Genomic DNA, 18,338 nt, shown 5'->3' on the forward strand with positions numbered 1-18,338 from the left:
TTTCTTCACTTTTCCACGTGTCAAAATTGACTTTTTTTCCCACACGAGAACTTTACAATCCCTTTTTGGCGCAGAGTTGCATGCTTCTTTTAACAACAATGAAATGAAATACGATTGTGAGAGAAAAAAAGATAAACCTTATATTGCGCAACGTCGTTATTATCGGCGTTATCAACAGCACCAGCATGTAGACATTGTTCCAGTGTACGTCGACACACAAACCCACAAGGTATTTTTTTATTTTTACCTTTTTATATTTAATATTTATTATATATTTAATATTATATTTGCAACTTAATAAGATGATGTAGATATATACTTGGTTCTCTTTCTTTTATTGTTTGAACGGTCAGCAGGAGACTATATTTCAAACACTATTTTACACAAATGAAATGAGAATAGAAATTTTTTTTCTAAATAAATATCCATATTTTTTATTCTATATTTTTCTAAAATACTAGAGAGGCGCTAAAATTTCTATTTAAATAAGAAAAGTAGGCTGGAGGGTTTCTTCGGTTTCTCCCACTCAAAAGTATGGGCCGAAGGTATATAGTGGCCCTGGGCATTAGATTAATCCTTTCCATAAGTAGGCCTTGTCCGTATGTATGTCTGTATAAGGGTAATTGGACGCGTTCTTCTTGAGTGTAACTGCTCGTGGAATCGGCTATATTTAGCCTTCCCATTGCTGCCGAACTACCTAGCTTTGCGATGACATGTGCATTTATCAATTACAACCTACAGCGATCTGACTGAACGAATTGGAAAATTTTTATATTAGATATCAATTTTTCTTTTCTTGTTATTTGTAACATTTTATGAAATAACAGTGACGTACCTTTATTAACCTGTGACTCATATCTTCACTACTTGCTAAATATTGTATAAACCGCTTGGTCCCCTAATATACGGTTGGGATGCCACCACTGCATTTAGTTCAATTATAATTTTTAGGATCAAATCTAGGTAATTTAACACCGTATTGCGATTGACTATTTTTTTACTAGCAAGTATCATTCCTTCAATTTTCCCGCACTCTTTATCTGCAAGTTCACTTCCACGTAGTATTTTCAGTTAGCAGCAAAGCTATAGGCACAATTATTGCTTAAACTATACGGAAACTTACTTATGACGAAATATTTTCTGTAAAACATAGGATAAAAAGTGATATCTTAACTTTTCAGCGACAGACACGCGAATTGTGATAATTACCCATATAATTATTTCCCATTGAGCTACCAGCTTTCTCCGATAGTTTGAAATGATGGGAGAGAAAAAGAAAGTACCCGATAAAAGGAGAGTATGTATATATAGAAATATATTGTAAGACTAAAAATAATTTACCATTAATCTTTAGGCGTAATAAATTAAACTATATTTGCGCATGTAATTATCTGTCAGAGTTATATGGCACACATGGGTCGCGTGGTAATAGCGTTTCTACTTTCACGGTGGTTGAATATCTGTGAAGCAGAATTTGAGATGCAAAATCACTGGAGTACTGACTTCAGCTTTGTTTAACCTTTTGTCATTTGCTCAGCTTCAGAAAAATGTTGCCATATATGTCAAATGTGCAATAAAAAAGAGTCGGCTCAAGTTTAAACCTTTAACCAACGTAAATTTAGTCTTTTAACCACCTTAATATATACAATAACCTAAATGATCTTTTTAATACTCACAACGATGCTCACCTAAAGGAATTAATTTGTAGTTACCTCTGATAATATTAATTCGAACTACTACATTTCTCCACAACATTAATACTTTGAATAATGTTTTTACCGAGTTTATTATACTTATTATTTTTTTCCTTTGTAAAACTGCTTTTAAATCGGATTAAGCCTTGGAAAACCTAAAGTCATACATTTTAATCTGACTGCATATAACGACTGTTACAAATGTTCCTTAATTTGGACATACAAGCTATATCGCATTGGCTTAGTTCTTATTTGCTTGTTACTTACAAAATCGAAACAAAGTAGAAAATTCGAAAGCAAAAAAAAAATTTTAAGAGGTAAGTAGTATAATGTTAAATGTTAAAAAATAATCGTTTAGTGTAAATCAATATATAAATATTAAGCAGAATTTTTTTGATATGTTTGTGTTACGTATATATATGCAAGGTGGTGGAGAGCTGATAGCGAAGAGTAAAACGAATGAAGTAACATTATATAGAATCACAGAGAAATAAATATTGTTATATGTTATATGTGGAGTTAAAAAATACAGTCAAAAATACAGTACAGTCGTTAAACGTTTGTACTTACAATCATCATAATTATATATATATTTCCATCGTATGGTCGTCAACGACACTTTTACCAATGAATGAATGTAAAGTTGTTAAAGATAAAGTAGAAGAATGGCTGCGAGTTGGAGTTACTAGGTCGCCCACATCCCAATGGTAGAAAAAAGAGGATTAATATACAAATAAGTCGACGGTAACGACGTTTGGTTGGTGTCAAATAGTATTGAGCTGAAATTATTAAAAACATACGCGATCAGGCTCATTCTGCTGTACAGAAAACAATTCAAGGTTTTAAACAACAATACTACGTTACACACGTAGAAAAAGATGTAGACCAATGTATTGCGAATTGCGTTGGATGAATAATTCACAACAGTGGATTGGGAAAACGAGGGGACTTTTTAATTTGCATACAAAAACAGGTTACACACTCTACACATCGACTACTTAGATTTACTAGACGCAAATAGTAAAAATTAAAAGTATGTTCTATACATTATGGATATTTTGCCGCAAAACAACAGCCTGTGAAAGAGATATATAAAATTTTAACGTGTTCTCAATGTCTTTGGTTATCCAATAAGAATAACTACCAATAGAGGTTCTACATTCATGTCGAAAAAATTTATTAGCCTTTGTTCAGAAAATAATATTAAAAATATTCGGATAAAAACTGGTGTGCCTCGGGATAATGGTTAGATAGAAAGAATAACTCCAAGTATAGTAGCAAATATGATGCAATCGCCATCGGTTGATTCATCGGAGTGATATAATGTTGTTAGACAGGTTGACAAGGCGATAAACTTCACTTTAAATGTTTCAACGAAGTTTTCACGAATTGAAACATTGCTCGGAACACATATGAAAAGGAATAAATTATGTCAAGGGGCTAAAAAGTAAATACAGTAGGCGTCAGATGCATGTAAGCAGCACTACGATAGACATCGCAAGAAATAAAGGAGTTATGAAGTTGAAGAAGTAGCGACCATGAAAAGGGCACAATTAGGCTCAGGGAAAAAGCTGGCAAAAAAGTATTTAGGTCCATATCGAATTGTCAATATAGAACGTAACAGGCACTATGATGTTGAAAACGTCGCGTACATTGAAAGTGCTCGTAATACAACCGCCTGTTTTGATTATATGAAGCCATACAAATCTTTAGAAGATGAGGAAGAAAACTATTATCATCTTGTAGAAATGATGAACAGAATCGCCAAATGTAAAGTGCAGGTGCCTCGCAGACCAGTAAATAGAGGAGAGTTGATAGAGGAGTGTACAACGAATGATATAAATTTGCAAAGAAGCACAGAGAAACTAGAGTCAGTCATTAGTCGGTCGTCAGTTCTAAATTCGCACAGTCGTTAAATTAAATTCATTGAGTTAAGTTGTAAAACGTTGCAGTCGTCAAACCTTCTTGCTAACTTCTATTATTTCCTTGTAATTAGTTAATCGTGATATTAAACTCCACATTAAACATTATTCTAATACCATTATTTCTGATAACAAATATATCACGATTGTATAGACACATAACGACGCAGGTGGATTTCTGAAAATTTTCGCGTCTTAAAAGCAGCTTTTAAATATGTATTATAAACTTTTGGATCAAGCAATGTTTTAGGAGCAATACTTATTCTGATTCCAGTAGTTTATGTCCTTTATAATGTCTTTATACATGACACATATTTCCTGTTATTTTTAAGCTTTTCATGTAGTGTGTTTTCATTTTTGCTAACTACTTCAGCATTTCCATTAAATCTTTCTTAAACGTTTTTATTTTGTTGCTGCTCTAAATTATATTTGCTTACACTTTACTGCTTACTATTTTAGGCTATTTTTGTGAATTCTCAGCCGTCTTTTGCATCTTTTTTTTTTATAGTTGCGACTGATAAATCTTTGTGAATACGTGCTTCTAATAAAAAATGACAATAATACCAAAAACTATGAAATGTGTTAATATGCATTCTACCAAAGTACAAGATTTTAACTAAAAACAGAAGTGATTTAAAGAAAGCTTAAAAATTGTTTTCATTGAGTTGAAACAAGGAAAGGAACTATGTACTATTTAAGCTAAACTTTTCAAGATAAAAAAATTTGTCTAAATCATTAATTGTCAGTAATTTCTAATGTAATAAAATAGATTCGCTGGGGAGTTGCTTTCACAAAATCCATGTCTGTTTCTAATGGAAGACGCATGAAACATGGTTAATAATATTGCATAGCGCTTTAATGCACAGCGTCAGGAGTCTAGGAGAGGACAAGCAAATCGCTGTTTTAATAGATAATTTTTTCCATTTGGCGATTGATTTTTACTTACTGCGGCTTTGATTGGAATTTGCAACGTTTTATAGTTTTCATAGTAGCTGCGGCTACTATTTCAGTAGGTTTTTCACAAATTGTAAGTTTAATTAATTAACTTGACTTAAACTTAAAATGAACTCTTAAAATTTAGGTATTGCCGTTTGTCACACTAAAAGTTTAAAATGTTTAAGCACTTTGAACTTTTTTTTTGCTTGTTTCCTTATTTCATCGGAAAACCCAATGTCGTTATTTTGGTTTTGACAGTCATAAATAATAAGAACAAAAATTTCCTTCTTTTTTCTCCTGTTTCAATCCACATAAAATATATGTAACTATCCTCAGTACAATTTATGTCAACAATACTACTACACATTCGCGACCATGGTCAATGCAATTCCACCACGGAAACATTACATAAAATGGATCAATATATATGTCATACCCAAAAGTGTATAGCTGCTTCTTGTTTACTATATTATTATTATTATTTTAACTTTAGACTAATGAAATGAATTCTTAAACTAAAAAAAGACATTGAGCACTAGCAACACAGGCTATCGGCTCTAATTAAAAAAAAAAAAAATAAAATTTACATTAGATAATGAGCTTAGTAGTGTTAATAGAGTAATGTATAGAATTGATATTCTGTTCTGAAGCTGATTGTAGAATGTTCAAAGGGTTAATCGTTCCAAATGCAATACTTCTAGCCAAGGAAAAGTTGAGGGAGTCGCAGAGAATGTGCTTTATGGTAAGAGTTTGTCCACAACAGCAATCTGCTGGAAGAAGACTTCTTCAGGATCCATTGGTGAGTTGCAACTGTATGGCCAAGGTGAATTCTCGAAAATGTTTGGGTCTTGATTCTCTCAACATTTGTTGGATATAAAGGTGGAATTAATTGAGTGTTAGCAGAAGAGTAGTGCTGATGATGGTATTGTAGATTTCCTTCTGTAATTTTCTCTTTAACTTTTTTACAATGTATCTTTGAAGATCCAACATTTCCATGACATCATCCATAATTAGAGGTGCATAAGCAGCATACTTCGCCGCTCGATCAGCCGGCTCTTTTCCCGACATGATTTGGTGACCAAATCATTTCAATTTTTTCGCCGGGTGTTGTAATGATATTCCTTAATTTGTTGATGGTGCTCCATCTCAAAGTCGAAGGGTTCCGAGTAGCTTGTAATACAGACAAACTGTCGGTAACAATGACGGTTTCGAGTTTGTTTTTATGGGCAAGGTTGGCAGCGTGAAGGATAGCTCTGGCTTCGGTTATGAAATTTGAAGTACTTTCGTGAAATATGTGGTTGAGAAGAACCCGTCCTGTAGCATCTACCACCGCACAAGCAGGAGGCAGACCAGAAAATTTTGAGCGTGTGTGTGTATAAAAGATTCCAGCCAGTACTCGCCAGTATTTGAGTTTTCTCAGCTGTTAGATTCTCGAAGACGTAATTTGGAGTATCTTCTTTCTTGTGCATAGACAGAGAGATGTCAAAAGAGCAGTCTTTCAAAATCCAGGGAGGTTTAACACCAAAAGAGCGGGCAATTTTTAAGGGAATGTTCAATTGCTTTGCGATGCACAAACAATGGTCAATTGCAGATGGTGACTTTGGAATTTTCTTCGCAATAATAATCTTTCTTACGTCATCACCGAGAATGGATTTGTTTGAATTAAGAAGCCTAGGGAATATTTTAGCTTTTAACTCATAAAGTCTATTTTCTAAAGTTGGGAGACCAGTTTCAATTATAATATTATTTATGGGCGTCGTCCGAAAAGCATAACAACTTGCTCTAACGGCTTGGTGATAGACCGGTTTAAGGATGTTGATATTAGATATGCAGCTATTGCCATAAATTATCAAAGCACAGTCAATCTTGCTTAACACAAGCATTTTGGTAAGATAAGCGATAGTGTTAATATGCGCATGGCTTCTCCAAGCAACGTACTGTATGAAATTTACCCTTGTTAAAAGGGAGTTTTTTAACCGAAGGCAGTGTGCTTTCCAACGATAATTGTTTGAAAACGTGAGCCCGAGAACATGGAGCGTCTGCACATTTAGTACTGGTAAGTCGTTAATATGCATCAGTAGGTTTCCTGCATCGCACATTTGTTTTCGACAAATGTGCATTTTTTTTGATTTTTGTATAGAGATTATAGCTCCTGACGAGTTTGCTCATGTGGTGATCTCACATGCAATAGATTCGAGGATGTTGATTGCTTTCGTGTTGTCTTTTTCTTTTGTAAAAATGTATACATCGTCCGCGTAGAGACAAGGTTCCACTCTTGGTACACGGCAAAGAATTTCGCTAATTTCGTTGAAAGCGATCTGGAAAAGCGTGACAGAGAGAGGAGATCCTTGCGGAATGCCATTCATTAGCGGAAAGGAATCAGAGAGATGATTGTTGATTCTAACTTTAAATCGCCGAAGCGACATGGATGACTTGATGTGGTTGAAAAATTTGGGTGCAACATTCCATGATTTCAAGAGTCTTAAGATAACATGAAGACCAACTCTGTCAAATGCTTTTTCGAAATCTATTGAGAGAACTGTTACGTGAATTCGTTCGGAAATTGCATTGCTTGTGAAATAATCAATATGTAGCAGAGCGTCGATGCATCCTCTACCCCACTTGAAACCAACTTGTTGCTTTGTTATCAGGTTCTTGGATTCAAGAAACCAAGATAATCTAGATGCCATAATCTTCTCTAAAACCTTAGAGAGGCAAGATAAAAGAGAAATTGGGCGATAATCAGATGCGATGGAGACATTTTTTGACTTTGGAATTGGAACAACTGTTGCCAGTTTCCACATGTAGGGTATATGGCCAGTCATAAATACCGTATTATATAGGTCCAGTAATTTCTTTTTACTAGTTTTAGACATAGCACTGATCATTTGGTATGAGATGCGGTCTAGAGCAGGTGTCTTCCCCTTCAAATTGGAGAGACAACTTCCAAGTTCTGAGGTAGGTACGCAATTTTCCAGGAACATGGCACATCTGTCAATACTATTTGAAGGAGATATTGGAGTCCTTTTATTTTCAATGAAAGCACTGGAGAAGTTGCTGTCAGAGGAGTATTCGCACCACACTTTTCCAAAGTAATTAGAAATCTCATCTGCGTCAGTTAAAGTTCCATTGGGAGTGCAGATGGCAGAAATTTGGTTCAGGTTTGAAGTCCCATTAAGTCTGTTGATTTTGTTCCAGACAACTTTCATTGATGTATTTCTGTGAATTCGTCTCGAGAAAAGTTCGAAACTAAGTGCCTTTGATTTCCGTAATTCCTTCCTGAATAGAGCACTGGCCTTTTTGTATAATAACAAGTGATTCTGATCAGGACATCTCTTAAAGCGGTGCCATAGATCCATTTTATTTTTCCTCAAAAACGGAAGCGTGTTGTTCCACCAAGGAACCCTAGCTCGTTTAAAAGAGGTGTTGGATTGAGGAATAGAAAGATGAGCAGCCGTGCGAATCGCTTTAGACATAATAGCAGCATCATGGTTGCAGTTCCCGTTAAATGGCTTTGAATTCAAAAATGACTCCACCTGTTTGGAGTAATTGATCCAATCCGCTTTATCTAGGAGGAATTTGGACTGTTTTGCTGGAGTAGCAGAGGACGTTGAAAGTTTAAGATCGATTATGATTGGAAAGTGATCACTATTATATTTTTATAAGTTTGTCAATTCCAAAAGAAAAATCTCCATGTATCCCCCGCAGGTTCCGTTGAATCGTTTCGATTCCTGTTGGCATATTGCTGAATACTTCCGGCGTAATTTTTCAACTGCTGCTTCTGATTTAACTGTTAACTATCCGTATCCGCTAACCAACTCGATTTCAATTCTAACTTGGTCATTTCAGAAAACGACTGTTTACATATTTGAGGCCCTCAAAATATAGCTATGAGACGGAGCCTGACGGCATTCTATCATTTATTCTGAAACCATCCTCTGATAAGCAGTATGTCGTAGTTTCAAAGTTTCTTAAACACTCCTTGAAATCATCTGTTTTCCCTTTGTGCTGAAAGAGTAGTTTCCTTAATTGCTATATATGCGGTAGTGCCGTCTTATGCAATTGAATTTCCCACTACTCCCGATTTTGAATTTATCGCCATTCGAGCGAAATTTCCTAATAAATCGTTATATATAAAGTACACTTATATTCCACCAAATTCGGATAGCTCCATTTGTAAGAAACAGGTCGCCCTCATTTGTGAAGTGGCCAAGCAATCTAGATCTGCCGATATAGTCATTGCGTGGGGTGACTTCAATTTGCCTCAAGTCACTTGGTGTTACAGTGAAAGTTCTGACTATTTGCAGCCGTAGACTGCTTGATCTTTGCTTTGCCAATTTTTCTGCGATTGTTGTTAATCCTACCTTTTAGTTTCCCTGAGGATCCTTATCATCCAGCAATATGTATTTGCTTTCATTATAAGCATGATGGTTCGTTGAACGTTTCTACTGTTCTAAATTCGACTTTTTCAAATAAATATTATGATTTCATTACAATCAATATTTCAATGCTAAAGTTATATCTTTCACATATTAAGCTTGATTTCTTAGCTGAAAGTATTGATAGCTTACTGTAATCGTTCAACAATATATTAAATCTAGCTATTTCTACATCCATTCCAATCAAGCAGTCTTCGCAGTCAGCAGGTGTCCCACGTGGTTTAATAAGAAAACTAAATTTTACAAGAATAGGAAAAACCAGCTTTTGAAAACTCTTGTGGAAAAGTGGTTCTCCCTTCGACTATTTCTTTTACTCAGTGGCAAAACATAGATTTAATTCCCTCAACCACCAATATTATTGCTGATACCTTCAGTTCATTAAATCCTCTCTGTTTGCTAGTCCTAAATACTCTCTTAAGATTGTTAATTATAAAAGAAAAATCTCTATAAATGGCTCCCATTTTTTTTTTAATGGCTCTGGCTTCTCAGATGATACTGAAACTTCAGATCTCTTTGCCGACAAAACTTTTCGACTGCGAACTCTGATTTATCAGCAAACTACTCATTACCGTTTACTAACTTGGTTTCAATTCCATATGTGCTTATTTCTGAAAATGACGTTCTTGGAGGGCTGAGCTCTCTAAAATATTGTTGCGCGCCTGGGTCTGGTCGAATTCCATCATGTGTGCTTAAATCTTGCGCTGTCGAGTTATGTGGTGTGATCTCAAAGATTTTTAACCTGTCTTTGAACTTAGGTGTTTTCCCTTCGTGTTGGAAGAGTAGTTTCCTAATTCCTATCCACAAGAGTGGAAGTAGACAATTTGTTGAGAACTACAGAGGCACAGCCAAGTTGAGTGTCTTGTCCAAGCTGTTCGAGCGAATAGTGACTCAGCATTTGGCCTTTGCCATTAATTCGTATATTTCTCCACTCCAACATGGCTTTCGAAAAGTAAGATCTACGGTCACTAATCTGTTAGAGTTTACTTGTTATATTTCGCAAAGAGTTTGATTTGGATAACCATAAACTACTTATCTTTAAACTCCAAGTCTCTGGCTTCCCTTTCTATTTATTGAAATGGTTAAACTCTTATCTGCACAATAGATCATTCAGGATATTGTTTAACTTCATCACATCGGATGAATTCCCCGTGACGCCTGGCGTAGCTGAAGGCAGCCACTTAGGTCCCACTTTATTTAGTTTATACATTAATGATCTCCAATCTGTGATTAATTCCAGCCAGATCTTAATGTATGCTGATGATGTTTTCTTTTTTCTCCGTAGAATCGTAATCACATCAACTTCAAAGTGACTTGAATAATTTGGTTGCATGGTGTTCTTTGAATCTTCTGAAACTAAATCTAAATAAATGTTAGAAGCTTTCTTTCTCAAGAAGGAAGTCATTCATTACTCAGTATTTCATTGATTCGCACAAGTTGGAGGACGCCGATTTGTTCACAGATCTAGGCGTTCTATTTCACGATACGTTTTAACTTGCATATTGAGTTCTCGTTAAGCAAAGCTAGGTCTGCATTTGGTTTTATAAAGAAGTAGTCCAGAGAGCTGGAAGATCCTTATGTTTCGAAAAGGCTTTATATGTGTTTGGTTAGACCTATATTTGACTATGCCTCTGTTGTGTGGTCTCCTTCATATAGGTGCTACGTAGATTCAATTGAATCTATTCAAAAGCAATTCTTGCTGCTTGCCCTTAGGAATTTGGGTTGGGACCCGATTGCCTCTCTTCCACCCTATGAAAATAGGTTGCTTCTATAATCCTTACCGTCACTGGAGAAACATAGATTTGTTCTTGGGGTTTCCTTCGTAATCAAATTAATATATGGTACAACTGTCTCGCTCGCATTACTTCGTGAGATAGGCTTTAATGTCCCTAACCGCTTCTCTAGCCAGTTTATCATGATTAAGCTTAATCAATGTAATGTCAATTATGAGCTGTTTAACCGACTCAGAGTTGTTTTCCCAAACCTAGATGATGTCTATCACTTATTCACAATATGAGCCTCTTTAAAGTCTATTAAAGCAACTTTGCTTAATATGCGCGACTTAAGCTATTATTTTATTCTTAATATCTCATTTCTTATTTAAAATAATATTGTGTTGTTAACGTGTTGGTTGCCAAGCTAACGTATGGTTGTAATCGTTTAGGGGTTCACTTATAACCTGGATCTGTTCTTGTTGCGGATGTGATTCTGTGCTTGCTGTGTACATGCCTTATTTTCTTTTTTTATTTATATATTTATACATGAGTCATTATTTTTAATTTATTTTTAAGTTACTTTACTTTTAATATTCTTCTTTTTTCATCTTGCTACTTATTATACTAGTTTTTTCCGTGTAAGATTTACTTTTAAGATGCACGGGTTTCGCCCATAATATTCTTTAGTTGAATTTCATGTATAAGTTGGTAAAATAAAATAAAAATTGAGCATCTCACCACAATTCGTTAACTAACTGGCGTTTTTAGTGTTATCGCTTGCCAAGTTTGTGCATGTTTGCAATGACTTATGATTTCGCTCGCAATTTGGATCTGTACCCATTGTGGGTGTGCCTGTGTGCTACTGCATACTTCTTCTTTCCTTTCTTATTTATTTATATATGAGTTGTTATTTGCCTCCCTTTTTATACGTTCTACTAAACTTTTAATAATAATTAGTATAATATTCGGCTGTTGTTATTTTAGCTGCAACTAGTGTGATGAACTAAATAAATATCTACACTAAATCAATATCTAAACTAAGTTATATACAAAGAAAATACAAGTCATTTTTTTAATTCGCACAAAAACCTTGTGTTCTGTTTCGCTTGTTTTGCCAATTCAAGGTAATAGAATCGGCTTTTCTGATCACTTTAAGTCTTTCGAATCATACTGAATAAACAGTTGGTCTTCCGCGATTATGTTTAAAACGGCAAAAAAAAAAAATACGACGTTGGCGTAAAATTGCTTTATCTATTAAAAAATCAAAATCGGAAGTGCGAATAATATCGATTCGAAAATAAAGGTTTTTTCCAGAGACAACTAAATGTGAAGAAGTGCTAACATTTCGCACCAATATGGAATATGGAACGTACCATGCGCAGTCAAATAACCGTTTTTAAAATTTTGTTTAAAATTTCTCGCATTCAACGTTATTGTATCATCATGTAGCTTATTGACTTTTCGTAAAATATACATACATCGAAAAGCGGGGAACGAGTTTTTATTGTAGCATCAGAAAAATATTTAGAGAATGCTTACCAAAAGCTAGATTTGTTTGATAGAAATAAACAAGAAAGCAATTAACCAATTTTGTGAAGTGAAAAAAGGAGTTTTCTTAAAGTAGATAAGTGGCGTTCGGTTACGGAACATTTTATATAGTGAGTGTTCGTTGCGCCGTTATTCTCGATTAACAATAAATCAGGCAACACCTCAACTTTCATGTATTATACATTGGAAAATTAAAATTTTGAAAATAATCTTTGAATTTTTAGAAACATATTGAAAATACAAAGTTACGTGCATTAACATATTCGCTGATGACAACTTTGAAAAACTTCATAAAACTGACAGAATTTTTATCATTTATGCGCCATATTCTTGACATATGTGAACGGTGCAAATCGTTCAACGGCAAAGTTGGTAAATTCGCAAAATAGCTTTAGTTCTTTGAACTAAACTTGAACTTTGAACTGGTTCATCATCATCTTCAACGTGATTTTCAGAGGTTTTTAAATAAAGCGTTATATGGGTCGAAAGAGTTGATACCAACCATTTTCACTAGGGTTCGTCCTTGGTCACTGTACCAAATTTCATCAAAATATATCAAAAATTGGAATCTGTAGCTTGAACATAACTTTACAGGGACAGGCCTCAGACGAGCAAACGAACAGATGGACAGACAAGCTTAATTCAAAAAATGATTTCGAATTGAATAATATGCAGGCCTATCTTAAGCTCTCCCGTGTGTTAAGCACGTCCGCAAAACCGTATCACAGGGTGTAAAAATATTGCAATTCTTAACTTCTTTCGGCAAATCTTACAGTGTAGTGATATTTCCACATTCTAAATCCGTTTGTACCAAAAGTGAATTTTTATATGGCAAAAAAGTTTAATTTTTAATATTTCGTTGCGAATATGGGTTTATAATAGTACATTAACCAAACTTAGACCACACAGGTCTTTTTCTTGGGTACCATCCTATATAAGAATTCTTAAGATATGTAAAGATTTATATGCCAAAAAGGTCTAGTTGCTAATGTTTTATGATGAAATTTTGTTCATAATAGTAATTCGACATAAAAATAAATGAGGCTATTTTTTGGAACCCACTTCATATAAGATTTCTCATCAATAGGAAGTACTTGAAAAAAAAGGTATGATTTATAATATTTTATGATGAAAATTGGTTAGTAGCAACTGAGCAAAGAAAGTTTTATGGAATTTGAATCACATAGATCTATTTATTTACACCCGAACGTGTAGGTGTTATCATGAAAAGCAAGCCATTATGTAGATAAAGTCTAATTTCTAGTTTTTTACGAGAAAATCTGAAAAATAATTAAATTTTTGGTCGTCCTCCAATATACGGGCTTCCACGAAAAGTATACTTTTGTATGAAAAAAAATGCATATTTTTTTGACGTATTTTTACCAAATCGAGTGAATTACTTGTATTACTTTTAATTTATTTTGGAAAAGAATACTATATATGATGGTTACTAGGTATGCAAAGTAAATATCGACGCCATCGACGCCATAATATAGAAGAGAATGATGAACAATCAGAGGCAGGAAGTGAGCCAGTGCGTTCAAAGACGTCGTGAATATATGCAAGATACTTTGTTCACAACATACTGGGAATGTCTAAGCTTCCAAAAGAAACACAACTTACTTCAACAGATTTTTTTTTTCAAATATTAAATGGCATCACTCTCAATAAAAGTCCTAGTATTATAGGCCTGTCCAGTACGGGGTAAATGTGGACTAAGTCACATTGAAAAGTTTTAAATATATCCGAATAAATTATTGAATTATATATACAACTGCCTAGCGACCTTTTTACTAAAAAGTGGCACAAACTACTGAATGTAGATGTACTAGAAACCATAATATTTAAGTTATAATGAAAAATAGATCATGAAATTAGCTTATTCAACAACATTCTTATAAATTAAGTTTTTCTAAGCGGTAATACATAATTTTGTTCAACCCTTTTTGCGATATCTAACTTTAATTTTCCTCCGGTGCGTACATCATATACACTGTATGAATCCCAATATCCTTTTGTTCCTTTGTGATTATAATGATGTAGGTTAAGCAAATAATTACTCTAACTCACTCTTTCTGCAATAAAACTATAGTTCAAACTTCAAATTTCAATGCCAAGGTATATATTTTATTTATTGGCGATCAGTTTTGCACAAATTAAGGCGTTAAAAAGTGCCTTAACGTTTCAGTCATGTTTAATTACATGTCCAATGTCATCAAGTTTCACAAAAGCATTAAATACTTAAAAATTAAGTGTTTATAAATTATATGTATTTAGATTAAATTCAAATGTTTAGAAATAAAAAAGAAAATTAATTTTGGTAGCTTCACATTAGTTACGTAATAATTTTTCTTAAGTGCATTTATTTTACGCTATACTTTCTTTTATTTTTACATGTAGGAAGAATAGCTTCGTTGTTCATGGAGAACGATAAATAGCAAAAGGGTAGTTGCTTCTTTTATTAATGTACACTGATCTCATAAGTTCAATTTAACTTCCTTAGCGGAAGGAACTGTGCATTCCGAATCAACGTAAGTTTTAAGATAGATAGTTCTATCTATATCTCTTTACCAATTGGTAAAGAGAAAGAAAAATAGGTCGCGAGAGGAAGGGAGAGAAAGAGTTAGGAGCCTTTGATACTTGCCTATAAGTCTTTTATCAGACGTATCTATTCGCATGAGTAACCGAATAGGTAAAAATCGCGACTATCATGTGAGTGTTTCCGAGGTCAAATCCCAGTGCGATAGAGTTTACTTTGGTCGTAACTACTCGGAGTATGAAGGCATTGCACTTTTTGATTGGGCACACATCCACTAGATTGCGGCCAACACTACCCTATTTCTTTCTTCCTTCTTCCGTCCTCAATTCTTTCCTCAAACGTTACGGGAATAGGGGACGTCCCTTGAGTGATTGCTCATATAAAAAATATATCAGACGAATATCTTTACTTCATACCTTTGTTATTTCTCTTAGTTAGGTGTTATGTGTGTGTAAGCAAGGCGCTTGCGTTCCTCTCTTTGTCTGACTATGTTTGGAAATAGCAAAATAGAGAATAGAAAATTTCAAAGTATTTACAGACAGGGCCATATTAGGTCAAAAGCCAAAATAACTTTTAAAACTGAAAATTTAAACATATGTTTGTTAAGAATGTATAAATATCTTGTATTTTTCTTGATACATTTATTGATAATTAACAAACCAACAAAATTTTAATATGTGATATGTATAGAATATCTGGTCGTAATTAAAATTAAATTTACACCGAATATATAGCTATCAAAACATAAATTTACAAGGCCAAACACATTTTGGTTTATGCATCTTTGCTAGCCCTAAATAAAAACCTAAATATTTTCATAAAATATGCAATCCCAAAAGAGAAAGTGAACTTTTGCAGTCGCGGTAGTCAGCTGTACACTAGAAGTACCTCGGTTTCACATTAATCATGTCCTCGCTTAAAACCGGGTAAGCAAATAAATTTATACTGAAAAAAAAATTTTTTTAGAGATAAAGTACTTGAGCATATTGGACATTTTGATATCGATCGAATGATATTAGCCACATCACCTTAAAGAGTTATCTTCTTTGTGCCATTTCTGTATTATTTTCTTTGGGAGACGCATAAAACCAGCCAAATGACGGTCATTGCATTTCAAGCTGCCTCATTGTCTTAAAGTTAAATTATTGAGTCGTGGAAAATGTGCGCTAACATCCAAAAAGCTTACCATGATTTTATGTAGAATACATTTTCTAGCCACCCCCGGATACGACTTGGAGGATTGATTGGATTAAAATATGCGTGAGTATTTTTTCTCCAACAGTTATATTGTAGTCAATATCTTTTTAATAATACAATGCATTTTTATATACTTTTTATATATATTTTTTAACGACTTGTTTCATATGTTAATAAGTATGCATAGCCAAATCGATGTAGTCGTGGTTTAGTTATATAAGTCCGCCTACTCAAATGGTAATTAGCAACTCAAAACTACTTCTATAAGAACCAAAATCGTTCTTATCACTTTTTCTAGATTATGTTAAAAGACCACGCATATCAATCCATACCTATACTTTGCAAAAAAATACGATCTTCCATTTTTCATTAAATTAAGTTGGGAGTGTTAACTGTGGTCCTAGATTTTTGTTTATTCCAAGAACCATGTCGAGTTCAAAACTTTGATTCTGCACAAGGATCCGTACAACTATCGAAAAATTTTCATAAAATAATACATAGCGTTTAAATCTTAGTTTGTACTAATCTATCAGATGGTACAAAATTGGAAAAATATAGAACATACAACGTATATGATGCAATATGCGACGTACATCGAGCTTCGATTGATTTGCTATAATATTTCATATATTTATGTAAATATATATGTACGCACGCTAATGCTACTTATCGAAAAGTGCGGCGCACGCCGCAAAAACACATTTTGCTTGGTTTTGGTAATTTAGCTAATATGTAGCAGAGTTATCAATCCCTCGCTCTTCTCAATTGCCTATAGATGATTATCTGCTGCAAATACTTCAAAAATCACTAGACAAGAAAAATATCCGACGATTCAGATTTAGTACAAGCACTGCCAGTAGGTGAGGCTGCCGATGCCAACGAATTAGCCCGCGTAGCCGCTAAAGGGGAACGTATTTCCTGATTTGAAGCAGTTGGGTTCGTGGTTTGATTTTGTACACCCTCATAGTAGTACGAATCTGCAATATTTGGGAAGAAAAAGAACTAAGTTAATTAAATCTTATTTTGTACTTTTCTTAAAATATTTCAAGAACTTACTAAGTAAGCCACTACTTGATCCGTAGCCATAGGTTCCGTAGGCGTTGCCATATTGTGCATACGTTGGGCTGTAAGTATAATCCGTGGATGGTACCACAGAACCACAAGCTTTGTTTTTGAAAGAAAAAAAATATATAAGTTCATTATCTTTTAGCAATTTTGCAGACTTTTTACACAGCACCAAAGATATGTTCTATTTTTGTTTAAGTTTTCTTTCTATAAGGCAAATCAATTAGGAAATATTGAACTTTATTAGACACAAAGAAGGAGTGTATTTATATACAAAACAAAATACTTAGCCAAGAAAAAAGAGTGCAATTTGTTTTTTCAAAGAGGAAGAAAACTTGAGGAAGACTTGCCTTCGGAGTAATGCTGGCTAAAACTCGGTAGCACTGTTGAGCTTGTAGTACTAATGTAGCAATCATTCCGACCAACAGCTGATGTTCCAGAATTTGGCGGGCTATGAGTTTTATTTAGAGGTTGTAGTAATATTAAAGAGGTAATGGTGGAACTTTGCGAGGTATTGTTATTGCTGTTATTACTATGGTTAGCCTGGTTATTGTTGTCAAAATTGGAAGAAATATTAATCTGCCTATTTTCGTTGTTGAGGTTTTTGATAGTTAGAACTTTAGCTGCCTGTATTTGTGAATTTCCAACAGTACCGACAGTAGTGGACACGGACAAAGTTTCCGCAGGGGAACTCTTTTCTTTCATTCCATTGATGCTATTGCTATGGTTCAACGCGCGTTGATGGATACAACGTGGGAAAGCAGACTCATCATTTCTTTCTAAAAGAGTCGCCGGCAAATCCATAACTGCAGCAGTCACGTCACTGCCTACTTGCGCTCCGTTGGCGTGCTGCTGGTCTATGCTGTTGTCCATATTCGCCATCGATGAGTAACTAGTATTTTCCAAAGAAATAGCTAATTCCGTATTTGTAAAATCGCCACCAATTGAAACCAAAACAAAAAAGAAAATAATAAGTAAACAATGTAAAATTCGATCCTCAAAGTACACAGTATGCTATAGAGTTCCTAACATAAGTTGACATTGAACAAAATGAGCTCTTTTTCTACAATAAATTTAAAAAAGAAGACTCAAAAATTTTTTTTTGTTTGTAGAGAGTCACTAGAGGAAGCCAATAAGGACGGCCTATATGTTCACTAAAAAAAAATTGTGGAAAAATATTAAAGGAAAAAAATGTTCTTGCAATTCAAAAAAGTGAACTGCCGCTTGTAGCAAAAAAAATTAAGTCAAGGTGTGAAAGAAGCAAGACATAGTGATGATATTAATAA

The 18,338-nt window shown here is 34.2% G+C and overlaps 1 protein-coding gene and 2 long non-coding RNA genes across 4 annotated transcripts in view; 1 reads left to right on the forward strand and 2 right to left on the reverse strand.

Annotated features, from left to right (window-relative positions):
* Positions 1 to 71: 71 nt before the first annotated feature.
* Positions 72 to 1,564, forward strand: LOC119643443. Its single transcript, XR_005248291.1, has 3 exons — positions 72 to 229; positions 1,182 to 1,297; positions 1,355 to 1,564. It is a non-coding gene; the product is annotated as an uncharacterized LOC119643443 (long non-coding RNA).
* LOC119643442 lies at positions 655 to 2,467 on the reverse strand. The gene is made up of 4 exons (XR_005248290.1): positions 2,265 to 2,467; positions 1,210 to 1,243; positions 836 to 1,140; positions 655 to 749 (listed from the first exon to the last, which is right to left on the reverse strand). It is a non-coding gene; the product is annotated as an uncharacterized LOC119643442 (long non-coding RNA).
* Positions 2,468 to 14,659: 12,192 nt separating this feature from the next.
* LOC119643437 (paired box protein Pax-6-like) overlaps positions 14,660 to 18,338 on the reverse strand; it is a 73,380-nt gene continuing 69,701 nt past the window's right edge. The window contains exons 8-10 of one of the 2 annotated variants that reach the window (XM_038042781.1): positions 17,403 to 17,966; positions 17,044 to 17,151; positions 14,660 to 16,964 (exon numbers count right to left, since the gene is read on the reverse strand). In XM_038042781.1, coding sequence (XP_037898709.1) covers positions 16,795 to 16,964; positions 17,044 to 17,151; positions 17,403 to 17,966 — 842 coding nt within the window. In that variant the 3' untranslated portion in view covers positions 14,660 to 16,794. The remainder of the gene's footprint in view (positions 16,965 to 17,043; positions 17,152 to 17,402; positions 17,967 to 18,338) is intronic. The other variant, XM_038042782.1, reaches the window with a different exon arrangement.

The sequence above is a fragment of the Glossina fuscipes genome, unplaced genomic scaffold (assembly GCF_014805625.2).
Source record: "Glossina fuscipes isolate IAEA_lab_2018 unplaced genomic scaffold, Yale_Gfus_2 60803, whole genome shotgun sequence".
NCBI lineage: Eukaryota > Metazoa > Arthropoda > Insecta > Diptera > Glossinidae > Glossina > Glossina fuscipes.